General features: G+C 48.6%; 2 protein-coding genes across 4 annotated transcripts; one reads left to right on the top strand and one right to left on the bottom strand.

The window, feature by feature from the left end:
- Positions 1-3,261: 3,261 nt before the first annotated feature.
- UBB (ubiquitin B) lies at positions 3,262-5,624 on the bottom strand. 3 transcript variants are annotated; one of them, XM_077787536.1, is made up of 3 exons: positions 5,472-5,624; positions 4,900-4,953; positions 3,262-4,215 (listed from the first exon to the last, which is right to left on the bottom strand). In XM_077787536.1, exons 1-3 carry the CDS (start codon positions 5,607-5,609, stop codon positions 3,574-3,576), a joined length of 834 nt encoding a protein of 277 aa, XP_077643662.1. In that variant the 5' UTR covers positions 5,610-5,624; the 3' UTR covers positions 3,262-3,573. The 3 variants fall into 3 exon arrangements, with proteins under 3 accessions (XP_077643662.1, XP_077643663.1, XP_077643661.1); XM_077787537.1 differs by having other exon boundaries at positions 5,468-5,541; XM_077787535.1 differs by having other exon boundaries at positions 3,262-4,953; positions 5,472-5,586.
- Positions 5,625-12,191: 6,567 nt separating this feature from the next.
- Positions 12,192-15,490, top strand: CENPV (centromere protein V). The gene is made up of 5 exons (XM_021524932.2): positions 12,192-12,415; positions 13,298-13,396; positions 14,132-14,201; positions 14,567-14,681; positions 15,105-15,490. Exons 1-5 carry the CDS (start codon positions 12,192-12,194, stop codon positions 15,227-15,229), a joined length of 633 nt encoding a protein of 210 aa, XP_021380607.1. The 3' UTR covers positions 15,230-15,490.
- Positions 15,491-15,619: the final 129 nt, after the last annotated feature.

Here is a 15,619-nt window from a genome sequence, read left to right as displayed (position 1 = left end):
AATCAGATTCACAGAGGAGGAAAACTTGTACTAACAACCTGCAAGGGTGGAGAATTAAAATTCAACACGTAGGCCAGCAAAAGAAAAAAACAATTTTTTTTAAGGGTGTATTTTCACACTCGGGAAGATATCAGGTGTTTTTGCAAGGCCCTTTTTTATTTTTTCCGTGTAAATGTTATGTAAAAGCTACGCTGAAGTGATGAATTTGAGCAGCTTCATTTCTTAGTTACGGATGGAAATCAGCCAGTCTGAAACATAAATATTCTTAAATATAAACCCTTGCCAGAACTTGTCTGATAGCCCAGGGAACTCGATTAATCCACACAAGAGAATTTCTGGGACTGCAAGTTCCCCATCATAACATTTCCAGGCTCCCAATCTATATTCTTTAAAGGAACCACCCAGCTCTCTTATTCCTAAAATGGAAATATCTTTCTACTTGGTGCATCCCTTTCTGTAGGATCACAGCCTGCAGGAATGCTCTGCTGACAATCAGCGAGCAGCAGCAGAGGAAATCCAGATGGAAAAGAAAGAATAGAAAATATTAAAAAAATAAATAATCGGTTTATGGAGGAACACTGACATCCTGTGGCCACCGAGGCGGCCGGAATTCCTGCTCCTTTTAAACGGCCAAATCGGGCCAAGATCGTAACAAACTCCCCTGGCTGCTGTGCACAAGGCTGCAGAAACACAGAGGGATTTATTCCCAATGTTTAATTTACCTGCCTTGACCCTCACTTTCCCCATAGGATTGTGTTGTGGGGCAGCTGCGAGAGGATAAAATCCCCAATATAATTATTTTATTTAATTATATTAGGGATATAATCAAATAACCCAGTATAATGGGTTATTTAATTTTTCTTTTTATAGGTATAAGTAGTTTATTTAAAGCACAGAAGACAAAACCCCAAAATCTTGGCTGGTTTGTCTTTTTGGGGTTCTGTTTGATTTTTTTATTTTTTAAGAGACAACAGATTAGAAATTAACTGAAGTAATAAGAAAAAAAACCTCAAAGGCCAGTCACAAAGTTTAGATTACAGCAGGATTAAAAGATGTTACCAGACTCTGTTGTAAATATGGGAGCATTAAGATTATGCTAATAGCATAGGGATTCTGGCTAAAACATATTGAATGATCATTTTAGTTATGAATAGTTCTCTCTAAGCAGAGGCACCATCATATTGCAGGAATAAAAGAAAGCATATTTTAACAGCATAAAATATTTGTATTGCCTGACATCTTACTTTGTTTTATGCTAATAACTTCGGTGTAAACACGGCATGTTATACAAATTCATCTTCACATTTCCTTGTGATTCATACACATTTCCTTCATTTGCTTAAATTGCAAGGATTTTTTTCTTCTTGTGCAGAAATCCTTGCGGTCATTTCCTGGAGCAGCCCAGGTGCCAGCAGAGGCCACAGTTCAATAGCAGAGGCTCAGGCCAAAAAGCAGAGCAGACCCCCCCTGTCACCTCCCCGGGGTCCCTGTCCCCGCAGGGCACCCCAAACCCCAGCAGCAAGGTCAGGAATGTCAGATTATTTTCAAGCTGGATGTATTTTATATTCTATCATTATATAATTTACATATTAATTATTAAACTTATATTGTTCTATTGTATACATTGACATGAGTTTCTCGTGATCTTTCTTAGGCCCCTGACCACAGTTTCTCATGATTATTCTTACGATTAAACAGTATTTAATTACTAAACAATCATCACATTTAACAATTGTATCATTTATCGTGTACTAGCTACACAGGTGCAGTTCTAGCAAGGTACAAGGCCTTCATGTACCTAGGGTATTTATTTTTTCAGGGCCTACTAAGCTTAATTTTCCTTTTAACCCTAAATCCCCAAGATTTTAAAACCCTTTTACTATCACAGTGCCCACTCCAAACCCCAGCAGCAAGGTCAGGAATGTTGTAGGACTAGATTCTTTTTTGACGTAAAAATTGGGCAACTGTGAGGCATTTTAGAAACTCTTATTCTGTTTTTAGCCTCATTTGAAGGGTGAGACAATACAGATGTTACATACTACACAAACCTTCAGTTGAATATTTAAATTTTTCTACAACTCTATTTCCTACAGAATGTGAGTTTATTCAGTGCCCACCCCAAAGGCCAGCAGGAAGATCACTTTATTCATGTTGGTTTATTCAGTGCCTTATTCCTGTGGGACTGGGAACTGCTCAGGGACTTCAGGCAGGGAATAGCTGGGCTGGGACATTTGGAGGTCACCCTGCCCTGCCAGGGCCACCCCGAGGTTGCCCAGAACTATTTCCAAGTTTTTGCCCATGGCCTTTCAGGCCCTCCCAGGGAAGCGCCTGCACAGCCTCCTCTGGGCACCCTGCCAGGTGGTTAAACTGCAAAAAGCACAAAATCAAAACAGCAATCGCAGGAAAACTCAAACTAAGGGAAGTCTCCTGTGGCAGAGAGCAAATGTTTATAGAACTTTGCATTTCTGCTAGCTCAGCAGACAGAAAACCAAGCCCTGCTCCTAAAAAAAGAAAGAATTGATGCTGGATATAACTCTCAGACCCACACTGAACCTGCAGTGTGCAGTTTTCTGTAAGAACAGCATAAACCCCAACTTTTTGGTTTTATTCCCCATGAAGTGAACACTGGCTGGGTGATGAAACAAAAGCAGCTCCCGCAGGGTAACGAGGCCCGAGGGGGCTCCGGGCAGTTTGGGGCAGGGCAGGGCACAGGCTGGGGCCACTGCTGCAGCGCCGCTTCCAGGTGAGCAGCAGCCAGAACTCACCGGGAGAGGACACCCCCAGCACCTGGGATGTTTTTGGGCACGTATGGATATTGCACCCCCTTTAAAGCACCCACCACTGCAACCAAACTAACCCAGCCCAACCCCATCTGTCTGAGTTTCCTTCACCCACCGCACAAAAAAAAACAAACCCAGCTAACCCACACTCGAGTGTGAACTCCCCCCACCCTTTTTGGCATTAAGGATTGTGTAGAACTCAAACCAGGCAGTTCTTGCGCTGCCATTTCAGGTTTCACCATCCCTCCCACTGTGGCCCGTCCTCCCCCAGCCCGTGGCCCACAACACCCCCACCCACGGAGCCCCTTCAGGGCAGTGCCAGGCACTGGCACCCCTCACACCCACCCCCAATTTACACACCACAGGTCCTTAACTTGCAGCAAAACCCACCCCGTGCAAAGACCACCACACCATGTTGTGGTGTCTATCCCACCTGGAAGCAGAATGCTGCTAAAATCTTAAGAAGAAAAAAACAACGTGGTATTATTAGCACTTAAGATTTTAATCCAGATCCATTTTAACCACAAGGTTGGTCCTCATCATACATGCAAAGAGGGTTAAACTGCCAAGGTAAGAAGCTAAAGCATTTCACTTAATACACCAGTTTCACCTGCTTGAACTGAGACAGACTACAGGGTGTAATGTGCAACAGAAAACTTTATTAGCATTTCAACAGACAGTTGGTTCAGCAGTTACTCAAGCTTGCATTAACTTAATATTAAGACATTGAAGAACTACAGTGCAAACACAAGTGCCACTGGCAACCCTGGTGTCAAGCAAGATGCACAAGAACTTAACAGCCACCCCTGAGGCGCAGCACCAGGTGCAGGGTGGATTCCTTCTGGATGTTATAATCAGAGAGGGTGCGCCCATCCTCCAGCTGCTTGCCAGCGAAGATCAGCCTCTGCTGGTCTGGGGGAATTCCCTCCTTATCCTGGATCTTGGCCTTGACATTTTCAATGGTGTCACTGGGCTCCACCTCAAGGGTGATGGTCTTGCCAGTCAGGGTCTTCACAAAGATCTGCATCCCACCTCTCAGGCGCAGCACCAGGTGCAGAGTTGATTCTTTCTGGATGTTATAGTCAGAGAGGGTGCGCCCATCCTCCAGCTGCTTGCCAGCGAAGATCAGCCTCTGCTGGTCTGGGGGAATGCCCTCCTTGTCCTGGATCTTGGCCTTCACGTTCTCGATGGTGTCACTGGGCTCAACTTCCAGGGTGATGGTCTTGCCAGTCAGGGTCTTCACAAAGATCTGCATCCCACCTCTCAGGCGCAGCACCAGGTGCAGAGTTGACTCTTTCTGGATGTTGTAGTCAGAGAGGGTGCGCCCATCTTCCAGCTGCTTGCCAGCAAAAATCAGCCTCTGCTGGTCAGGAGGGATACCTTCCTTGTCCTGGATCTTGGCCTTCACGTTCTCAATGGTGTCACTGGGCTCCACCTCGAGAGTGATGGTCTTGCCAGTCAGGGTCTTGACGAAGATCTGCATCCCACCTCGCAGGCGCAGGACAAGGTGCAGGGTGGATTCTTTCTGGATGTTGTAGTCAGAGAGGGTGCGCCCATCTTCCAGCTGCTTGCCAGCGAAGATCAGCCTCTGCTGGTCAGGAGGGATCCCTTCCTTGTCCTGGATCTTGGCCTTGACATTTTCAATGGTGTCACTGGGCTCCACTTCCAGGGTGATGGTCTTGCCAGTCAGGGTCTTCACGAAAATCTGCATCCCACCTCGCAGGCGCAGGACAAGGTGCAGAGTTGACTCTTTCTGGATGTTGTAGTCGGAGAGGGTGCGTCCATCTTCCAGCTGCTTGCCAGCGAAGATCAGCCTCTGCTGGTCTGGGGGAATTCCCTCCTTGTCCTGGATCTTGGCCTTGACATTTTCAATGGTGTCACTGGGCTCCACTTCCAGGGTGATGGTCTTGCCAGTCAGGGTCTTCACAAAGATCTGCATCCCACCCCTGAGGCGCAGGACAAGGTGCAAGGTGGATTCCTTCTGGATGTTATAATCAGAGAGGGTGCGCCCATCTTCCAGCTGCTTGCCAGCAAAGATCAGCCTCTGCTGGTCAGGAGGGATCCCTTCCTTGTCCTGGATCTTGGCCTTCACGTTCTCGATGGTGTCACTGGGCTCAACTTCCAGGGTGATGGTCTTGCCAGTCAGGGTCTTCACAAAGATCTGCATGTTGACCTGAAAGACAAAACAGATATTTCAGCTACAGCCACTTCCTCAAACAAAACCTTCAGTAAACCCTCAACAAAATGATTTGCTATTTCCCCTTTAAGTTTTTTTTACTTTGCTCGCAAGAAACGCGAAATTAAAAAACCATTTTCCAGTTTGACTGACTAATCCTTGTTTCGAGGCACAATCTACCGAGTCCCTCATTCGAGAACCCCCAGCCCCCCCCCCGCGGGGCTCGGGGGCGGCCCCGGGGCTCGGGGGCGCCCGGCTCCGCCCCGCTCCCCGCCCCGCCCGTGCCTCTCAGCCCCTTCCGCAGCGCGGCCCGCGCCATCTTCCCCGGGTGGCGGCCGCTCCCCGTGCGGGCACTAAGCGCTAATCCGATTTACCCGCTCCGCCCGCTCCGCTCCCAGCGGCGCGGCTCAGAGCGCCGCCGCCCGCTCCGCTTCCAGCCGCAAACCGCCCGGCCCGGCGGCACCCAGAGCACCGGGCTCCCCGCACCGCGCCCCCAACTCCCCCAGCGCACTCACGTCTGCGGCCCTGAGCGATAGCGATGTGAAATGTATCCAGCGGTGCTGAACCTCGGATCTGCCGAGTGACGCACTCCCGCCCGTATTTATAGGGATTCGAGCCACGCAGGCCCCGCCCACCAAATCTAGCGTGTCCATCCGCCTCCCAAAGTAGTCCCCAGGCCAAGATCCCTGTTCGGGAGGGCACTCGCCTTTTCCCCGCTCCAGTCCCTCTTCCGCAGGCAGAGGGGTCCCAGCGTTTCAGCGAGCGGGATCAGACCCTACAAAATCGGCGGATTTCTGAGGGCGCGGATGGATCTGGGACCGTTTTCGGCCGCCGCGCTGCGACCAGGCGTTGGTGGGAAGACTGAGAAGTCGGGCGGTGATTGGTGGGGCGGGCCGCAGGGCGGGCGCTGATTGGCTGCTCGGGGAGGGGCGGTTGGCGCGGCGCGGGGCGGCGGGGCCGGGGGCGCTCTGGAAGGTTCGGCGGCGCTGCGCGCTGATTGGCCCGCGGTGAGGTCACGCTGTTGCTGGGGCAGCGCGCGGCGGGGCAGATTGGGGCCGGGGGGAGCGGGGTCTGTGCGGGGTCGGGATTGGGGTGGGATTGGCATTAGTGACGGCCATAGGATCGATACTGGGGCTCCTTTAGCTCCAGCCTGAGCCCCAGCAGTGCTCAGGCACGGACTGGGGGAGAAGTGCCCTAAAAACAGCAGGGTGACCCTTGGTGCTGGTGTTTTATGACCCACTGGGACCTCAGACCCAGCCTTTGCCCAGGATGGCTCCATGGAAAAGCCCAGGACAGGCTGTAGGGCTGGGCCCGGCCTGTAAGGCCGACAGGAGCAGCAGAACGGAGGGAGCAGAGTTGGAAAAACAAGATAATCCAGGAGCACTGGGGCTGCTGGGGTGTGCCACGAGCTGGCCCCGTCACGGGGCACAGGTAAAGGTAATTCTCTGGATGTGAGGCTGCACCACAAGCCCTGGGATGAAATGAAATGCTGACATTTGCAATTCAAATGGTTGTTTACTCGCCTCCAGAACAGGAAGCTTTGATCGGTTATGAAGCAGCCACCATCTGTGAACTCTGTGTGGAAACGTGCCTCGCGTTAGTTAAACTTGATTATACCTTTCAGGCTGGGTCTTGACTAATTTTGTATTGTTTAAAGATGGCGTGCACAAAATCCAAGATGGTTTTCTGTGTTTTTTCAGCCCTCAGTGGAGCCAGGTGACCTTGTTAAATCCTCCACTCACAAAGCATCAGCACATGTCTGACAGGTAAGATTCACTACAGAGCTGCTCTATTTCCCCCTAAAAACAGCTCAAACCCAGACAAAAATACAAAAACATCAAGAAGAAAACAAAAAGAAAAAAACAAACCTCAACAACAAAATCCTTTCGCTTTCCTTTCTCCTAACACAGTTTCTAGCACCTCCTGGTTTACAGTAAAAAGGAAATAAATCATCCTACCAATGATTACTCAAAATGCGGGAACGGGAAGAGGGAAAAATGGGAACTGGAAAGTTCAGAAATCTCCATTGCAATAACCAACCTTGGAAATACTATTTTGGCTACATAAATTAAGGACAAAAGGCAGAGTTGGGCAATGTCCCATTTGTTTGCTGTCAGTTCTGCTCAGTGTTTCCAGCACGGGTTTTGTTTGGTGGTGCCAAGGTGGCTGAAGGTTTGCTCCAAGGCTGGCCTGTGCTTGCTGCACATCCCAGGCACTCTTCCCAGAGGAAAGGCCACGAGTGACTAATATCTACAAATATGAAAGGCCACAGCCTGGGCAGTGTTAAGAACATCACACATTTATTAAGGATTTTAGGGTGCATATTTAACATTCCTCTAGATGGAGAAGGAGGAATTTCTGTCATTTTTTTTTCTTTCCTTTCTCTGTAAACCAGAGAGCACAGGAGCCCTCTCTTGGTTTTTGTTTGTTTTTTTTTCCTAAATATGGCTGAATCTATGGTGTGGCTGTACAAAGCACATGCATTTAACAAACCTTTCCCTGGTAGCTCTTGGTGAATAAAAACCATCGAGCAGCTGACTCTGAACTGTATATAAATAAATGCAAAGCTGAAAACCCCAGAAATCTGTATCTTGTGACTGCTGTGACCACAGGTGGCTACAGCCTTTGCCAGGGCATGGGGCCTGCAGTTGGGAACACACATTTCTTTTCAAAAGTAGGTCACTGGGCAGTGGTACAGAGCAACCTACTTTCAGGAGAGAAGAATCTGGGGTCAGGGAAATGTTTCCAAGGAATCTGTACGTTCTGGAACACAAGCTAGGTCTGGTTTTTATATAGGCTAATGTTCTAGCAATGAGGTATCATTTTGACATGAGGCAATCTGTTTATCTTTAGCTACCAGGTTTAGCTTGGGACAGCCAGCCAGACCATCACAGGGTGTGTGGCAAGTCCAGTTACTGTTCTTAGTTCAGACAAAAATAAGGCTGCTTGCCACAGGAAAAAAAAAAAAAAAAAAAAATATATATATATATATATATATACACACACACATACATATTCCTATCGCATAACATTACTCACACCTGCCTCTCACTGTGTATGATGCAGTATAATTATATTTACAGTTGTGGAGATAAATATTGTCTCCGTGTAGCAGTGCAGGAAGGTCCAGGCTTGGCTCAAGTTCCACCCACGAGACAAACAGACCCGTGGCATGTCACTGCTTGTCCCCAAGCTGCCAGCCTGGAGGGTTACACAAATAGTGAGTCAGAATTCAAAGTACTGTGAGATTGACTGTGATATTCTGAGGAGATTACCAAAAAAAGGCAACTCCTTCGGTTTTGTTTTTATAGCTTTATGCTAAAAATAAATTCACCAAACAAAGTTTTTAAGAATCCACCGACTTCAGGAGCTAAGATAAAAAAATTTTAAGAAAAACAAATAGATTGGTAGATGAAAATTAGTGATATTCCTCTGTCTCCCTGTTTGTCTAAAGCGTATTTTAACTTTGTGGGACACATGGGATTCAGCTTTCAGGTCTGCGCTGCCACAATAAACAGGCTCGGGCAGCTCTGGGTGACACAGAGGGACATGTGGCAGCTCTGCTGCAAGGAGACGTCCAAAGGGGATTTTGTAAAGGGCTGAAACCACAGGTTTGTGCCTGCATGGTGTGCCAGTGAAGGCAACAGCTTTAACTAATAACTAGGTCTGTTCTCCAGCTCCTTGCCTGCATGTCCCGCTGCCTCCTGCCCGGGAATGGTTTGGATCGGATCCAAGCTGCAGTGCAGGGACGGAGCTGCTTTGTTCAGCTCCTCGCTGCTGCCTCTGAGCACATCCAGCCTCTGCTTCCTGGGGCGAGGTTTTCCAGCCAAACAGCAGAGAAGTTCCCTGGGAAACAGGCAGACAGGAGAAGAAATGGCCAAAGAAACAGGCAGAAGAAACGAGTCCTAAGCTGTTGTTTATGATTGTTAGTAAGTTCAGCCGAAGCTCTGTACCAGTGAACAGAAACAAACACCGTCAAGGCAGTTCTGAACAGCCCGGGGGTGTCACCTCCTGCATTTTGTTTTCAGATCCAGCTTGGGTCCTTTGATGGTGAGGAAAACGTCTGGAATGTTTCCCTCTCCACCACAGGGAGACTGAAATCCAGGCACTGCCATTTCCCCCCCTGAACAAATCATGTTTGAACCACCTCAGTTTTTTCAGGTGTGCTGTCAGCTGTACACAACTCCCAGTTCTTTGCTTATTAGATATAAAAACCATCCACAGTTCCTAATTCTCTTTTAGCCCCAAACATGTAACTGCTGTCGGTGCTGCTTTGGGGATAAAAATGCTTTTACAGGCAGAATTTCAATGCTGGCTGTGAGCCAGGCCTGCAGAGCTGAGTCATTGTTATACAAGCAGAGCTGAGATGACACAGAAAAGCCCTTTTGTACTTTAACACTGAACACGTCAGCTGCTGCTGGCCTTTCAGCATCACAAGACACCTACACAGAACCAACTGTAATTTACTGGACTTTTCCTCTTGTCCACCCCGTCATCTGGATATTTCTTCCTGTTCCATTTTGCCTCTCAAGCTTTACAGCAAACGCATTTTTCATCAAGCTGCTGGCCTCTCCTGAAGCCTGGCAAAAACTGCATCAGCTTTGGAAGCAGTGAAATGAGAGCTGGTAACTCTGGGCACTGGAAGGTGCTGCCCAGATACACTGACAATACAACATTTGACCACTGAAATTTAGGGCTTTCAGCTCAAAATATCTGTAACATTAATCATCAGACAGAGTTCCACCTTAAAGCTCTGGAATTGATTATTTATGTGAGACTCAGTTTTGTGTTCTGAGTCCTTTGTGATAAAATATGAAGCGAATGAAAAACATAAACAATTTATTTACTATGGCATTTTGCAGTTCCATTTTTGTCCTCCAGTTCCTTATTCTGAGATATCACAGGAGAACAGAATTTAGCTTCTCAAAACAGCTTCTGCATTTAAAATAAAGTGAACTAATTGTGGAGAGCCACAGAGAGTGACAGATTTGCAGATATTACATGGACAAATTCCCTCCTGTTTTGTCCTGGAACTGCTTTTTTGAGTGCTGGTGGCTCCTGTCTTACAGAGGGTCATTTGTGTGAATCGACATAATGAACCCCTAAAATGAGCTCCTAAAATTGCCTAAAATTGCTCCTAAAATCTGCTTTCAGTGTTTTGAGTTCAGTGACTTTGGGACAGGACAGAGCGTGAGTGGTGCTGGCCCTGCCTGAGGGGAGATGAATCCCTGCTGCAGCCAGCACGGGCTCAGTTTCAGTGCCCTCCCAGTTTCACCTCAGTGACTTTTTCCTCCCAAAATACGAGGTGACTGACATGTAATCTGGTTTGACTAAAGGCCTGGGAGTGGCTCAGATCAGGAGCTCCATGTGAATTTGTCACACAGGGTGTATTCTTGTGCTTCCATGAGAGTGAGTAACCAGAACAGAGATTCACTGGATATCAGGAAATTGTAATTCGCTGCCTTTTCCTATCATCAGAGAGGTGCTGAGCCACAGGATTCATAAGCAAATCCTGGCAAGTGCCATCTCAGGAGGCAGCCTGAACACCAGAGTCACATGTTTTTAAAGCTCTTTTCCAGACTGGAGTGCTGATGAATGTTTATTCATCACTGCCCTGTTTTGCCATGTTTCCTGGTTGCCACAGGATCTTTTGGTGCCTCTCTGCCTCTCAAGACTCAGCTCACTTGTTTACATCTTTCCCCTTCTTGGAAAGAACAAGACATTAAGTTCTGTTGACTACAAATTCTTGATTATATGTCAAACAAAAAAAGTTTCCAATCCTGCAACACTGAGCACAAAGGTTTGTCTTTGGAGTGATTATTTTATCCCCCAATCAAGTGTGACTTGGACACCTCCAAGTTTTGTACTTTCCCCTGCACTGATAGTTTTACTTGAGAAACAGCACTGGATTTCAGTGTTCAAAAATAACCTTTTGTAAGATACTTAACCACTAAAGGGGTGATTTCACATTTTCCTCTTTTGTTGTTGTTTATTTGGTTGATTGTTTTGGTTTTGGGTTTTTTTGGTTTTAGTTTGGTTGGGTTGTTTTTTTGTTTTTTTTTTTTTTTTGCTTTTTAAGGTATGTACTCTCTTATTTTCAAGACTTTGCCAATAGAATTAGTGAAAAGCTAAGTGGGAATCCTGTTAGAAGCCATTTCTCTGCAAAGCTGCCACAATGACTTCAGACTTCAGGAAGGCCTAAAGACATCCTGTGCTGTCACAGCAATGCTGTGTAAATGAGGGCTGTTCATAGCAGAGAAGTGAAACACCATAATTCCAACAGCACCTCGGATCTGCTGAGCACCTTCCCATCCATGAGCACCGTGTTGAGAATGAGAGGGGAAACCTTGGGCTCACGCCTGTGGATAACTGGCCTCAGCCCTGGAATCAGAAAATCATAGAACCCTTAAGGCTGGAAAAAACAGATTCTAAGATCATCAAGTGCAACTGTCAACCCAGCACTGCCAAGCCCCCCACTGAACCGTGTCCCCAAGTGCCACATCCAGAGTTTCTTGAACACTTCCAGGGCTGGTGCCTCCAGCACTTCCCTGGGCAGCCTGTTCCAGTGCCAAAGGGTGGCCAGCAGGACCGGGGCAGTGACCGTCCCTGTGCTGGCCACTGCTGAGGCCACGCCTCGAATCCTGGGGTCAGTTTTGGGCCAGCACGAGGGACACTGAGGGGCTGGAGCGTGTCCAGAGACGGGAACGGAGCAGGGGAAGGGGCTGAGGCAGCCGGGAGGGCTCAGCCTGGAGCAAAGGGAGCTCAGGGGGCTTGTCCCTCTCTACAGCTCCCGTGTCCCCTCAGCCCACCCGTGACCCCTCCCGTGTCCCGTGTGTCCCCCCGTGTCCCCTCTGTCGCCCCGTGTCCCATCCCGTGTTCCTTCACCCCACCGTGTCCTCTCAGCCCCTCCCATGTCCCCTCCCGTGTCTCCTCCGCCCCTCCCGTGACCCTTCCCGTGTTCCTTCATTCCCTCCCGCGTCCCCTCTCGTGTCCCGTGTGTCCCCCCCGGCCCCTCTGTCGCCCCGTGTCAGCTCTGTCCCCCCCGTGTCCCCTGTCCCCCCGTGTCCCCTCTGTCCCCCCGTGTCTCCTCTGTCCCTCCGTGTCCCCTCTGTTCCCCCGTGTCCCCCCGTGTCCCCTGTCCCCCCGTGTCCCCCCTGTCCCCCCGTGTCCCCTGTCCCCCCGTGTCCCCTGTCCCCCCGTGTCCCCCGTGTCCCCTCTGTCGCCCGCCGAGGCCCATGCCGGGGCGGCGCACTCGGCGCTGCCGGCGGGGCAGCGCGGCTGCGGGCGGGACGCCGCTGGCCCGGAGCAGGACTAGCGGGGGGAGCCCGGCCCGGGTTAAGGAGGAGCCCCCCGCGGCCGGCACCATGGACCTGGGGGCGCAGAGCCGGCGCTGGGCCGCCTTCCTGGAGCAGCACGGGCTGAGCAGCGAGGAGGCGGCGCAGCTGCTGCTGGACGCCTTGTGAGTAACGGGGCCGGGGCCGCGCTCCCGCTCACGGCGGCGTTCGGGTCCAGGATGGGGAGGGGGCTCACGCACCACAGAGGAAAAGCGGCTTTCTGCGCTAAGGCTGCCCGTGTTTCAAGGCTCTCCTGTCGAAAATGTCCTTGGGGGCTCCGCGAGGCTCAGCTGCGAAATCTCCACCCATTTCCTGTGCTCGCTCTGTGCAGAGCGCGGCACATCAGAAACTGTCCGTGGGAGGAAAAATCTGGAAGGAAAATGTTTTTTTCCTTTGCGTTTTGCGATTGACCCGCACGGCGACTGCCCAGCTGCTGTGGAGGCGGCTCGGGGAGGGGGAGAAGCACAGGCTCAGAAATTCCTTGGTCATAAAGTTCCTTTGCAATTACAACTCAAAAGACATTTCAAATATGATGTAGAACCCACTTACCTCTGCTTTCCTCAGCTATTAAATGGGGGAATATTAATGGTGTTGGAGGAACTGTGGGGAAAACTGTGGGGAAATTCAGTTCTCAGTTCCAAGCAGTTTGTTTTGAGGTGATAGCCCTGGTTTCTCCGTAGGATTGTATATGGACACAGCTCTAGGGTCAGCACTGTGACCTGGAGTGTGATGGGGGGCTGTGTTTTACAGAGTGGAGAGTCCTCAAAGTGGTGCTCTTCCTTCCTTGTCACCATTTTACCATTTTAATTAAACCACAAAAGCAATTGCTGCAGAGGACAAAAGCCATCCTCCACCTCGTGTTATTAAATACATTTGAGTGGATGTATTTCTTGGTATTCTGCAATGGCTCAAGACATAACTGAATAATGTCATGTAGAGCCTTACTGTTCTCTTGGGCAAAAACCAAGAGAGGAGGATCCCAGAAGCTCTGTTGTGTCTCTCTGCAGTGAATACAAGAATTTGGTGAAGCACACAGGAGGTTGTCACTGTGGAGCCGTCCGCTTTGAGGTCTGGGCTTCAGCAGACCTGCATGTGTTCAACTGCAAGTGAGTTGGTGTGTTCCCTGTTCCCAGAGATGCATGTCAGCTCTCTGCTTTTCCAACCTTAGAGCTAAAGATGAGACAGCTGCAGAGCAGCCTCTGAGCTGTTTCCACAGGATTTACCCCTAATTATGTCCTGACCCACTATGAGATCAGTGTTGGTGATTTCTGGTGCTACTTTGGGCAGGATTTCATGTCTCAGAGCCAGGCTCACACAGAAAGTATCAGGAGAGATCTAATGAGTCCAGGTGCTCAGCCATCTGCTTTCTGTTTCCTCTCATGCAGGGGGCTCAAAGCACATTAGTCTTTTTTTAACTTGTTCTTCTCAAGTGACATTACAGCTCTGACCACACGTGCCTCAAACTAAAACACTCTCTGGCTTCAGAAGTGACCCCTCTTTGCCTGCTTCCAGCTCATGGGTGAACTTCTGAACTTTACTTTCTTGTTTGCAAGGTAATGAATGTTGGCAAAATTGCCCAGGCATGCTCTAAACCACTGAGTGGATGTCTCAGGGCTAGAGTTTATCCTCAAGAGCTGTGTGTGAGTATATCTTATTGGGGTACCTGTGTAGGGTCAGTCTATTCACAGGTATACTTGACAAACACTACTGACACCACAAGTCCACTTTTGCCACTTAGCTCTGAGCGGTTTTAGCTGTCAGGGGGATTTCTGTTGTCAAGAGGTCTGCTAGCTGCTCTACAACCTGTCCACTTCTAGAAAAGCCTGCTTTTTCTTTTACAGTTGCAGCATTTGCACGAAGAAACAGAACCGACACTTCATTGTGCCAGCGTCGCGTTTCAAGCTGCTGAAGGTAGAGTGAGAACACAGGAGGAGCATGGCCATGAGCACGAGCAGTGTTATCCTCACAGAGCCAAGAACAAGCAGTTTTCTGCCCTAGGTTTGGCTGGCTGGGGGAAATGGCTGCATATTAAGCTGCCTGGTGTAGTTGTTTTAGTGCATTTTGTGTAGAGCTCTTGCAGGTCCCAGGCCTGACTGTTACGGACATGTGTCCATACAAAGCACAGGGGTTCAGGAAAGCAGCAGGAATGCACAGCTCTGTATCTTAAGTAAAGAAAGGAAGGTGGCATTTTAAATTGTACATTTCTTAGCTACAGGCCCAAAGTAATGAATCCATCTATTTCCATGAAAAACTTACAGTGTTTTTCCTTTGCTCAGGGTGCTGACAACTTGACAATATACACCTTCAACACACACCGTGCCCAGCACATGTTCTGCAAGACCTGTGGCGTTCAGAGTTTTTATATTCCTCGTTCTAACCCTGATGGTTATGGTAGGTACAAAGCAAGCTGTGCTAACCAGAGTTAACCACCAAGCAAACCTTGGATAAAGATTCCATTGGATGCTGACATGACAGCAGTGAGCAGCATGTGTCCTAAGAGTTTGTTCCTAAAGGAACTGCAGTCTGAATGTGTAGCTCCTCCTCAAAAAAAAAAAAAAAAAAAAAAAAAAAAAAAAAAAACCAAAAAAAAAAAAAACAAACAAACAAAAAAAAAAACCAAAAAAAAACCTTACCTATAATGTATGGGCTTCTTCCTGGAATTGATTATTTATATGAGACAGGATTCTCATCCAGGCTCCTCAGCCTTACAGCAATAGCATTTACAATTCCCTGAGATGCCCCAGCCATGGAATGGAGCAGGCATCTCCCACATTTTATGAAAAGTAGGTTTCTTTGTACTCTGTTTTTCTTCAGGAATCGCTCCCCACTGCCTGGATGATGGCACCGTGCAGATCACTATCACAGAGGACATCAATGGCAAGGAGTGGGAGGAAGCAGTGGGGAAACATAAGACCATCAGAGACATGTCAAAACCCTGACATCCTTCCAGCAGCCTTGGGAGCACTGCCGTGGAACTTCAGTCTGGGGTTTCCTGGGTGATGGTTGGTGAAATAGTCTACATTCCTGTTACCTGTTCTCTGTTTCTTAAATAAATCTTTCTATACTGATTGCATCATTCCTTTGTGACATTCAGTTTTCAAACTGCCTCTGCTCTGTAAACCACTGCAGGGTTGCTAGTTTGGCACTTTGCCTTTAGTTGTGATAAAGTTTAAGTCACAATAAAGAAGACTTCATTAGAATCACTTGCACCTCATTGCTGTGTCCTGCTGAGACTCTTGTGAGTTGACCTTGAACCCTGTTCTGAATCAAGAAGAGCTCATATTTCAGGAGGTGAAAGTAAAGGAGCCTGCAACACAACATGTATAAAA

Source organism: Lonchura striata, chromosome 20 (genome assembly GCF_046129695.1).
Source record: "Lonchura striata isolate bLonStr1 chromosome 20, bLonStr1.mat, whole genome shotgun sequence".
Lineage (NCBI taxonomy): Eukaryota > Metazoa > Chordata > Aves > Passeriformes > Estrildidae > Lonchura > Lonchura striata.
The sequence above is the reverse complement of the archived record's forward strand: the minus strand, read 5'-3'. Positions and strand labels throughout refer to the sequence as shown.

Coding starts and splice junctions, on each gene's coding strand:
- CENPV (XM_021524932.2), top strand. CDS start 12,192: ATGCCGGGGCGGCGCACTCGGCGCTGCCGGCGGGGCAGCGCGGCTGCG. Junction 12,416..13,297: donor CAGCTGCTGCTGGACGCCTT/GTGAGTAACGGG, acceptor GTCTCTCTGCAG/TGAATACAAGAATTTGGTGA. Junction 14,682..15,104: donor TTCTAACCCTGATGGTTATG/GTAGGTACAAAG, acceptor GTTTTTCTTCAG/GAATCGCTCCCCACTGCCTG.
- UBB (XM_077787535.1), bottom strand. CDS start 4,947: ATGCAGATCTTTGTGAAGACCCTGACTGGCAAGACCATCACCCTGGAA.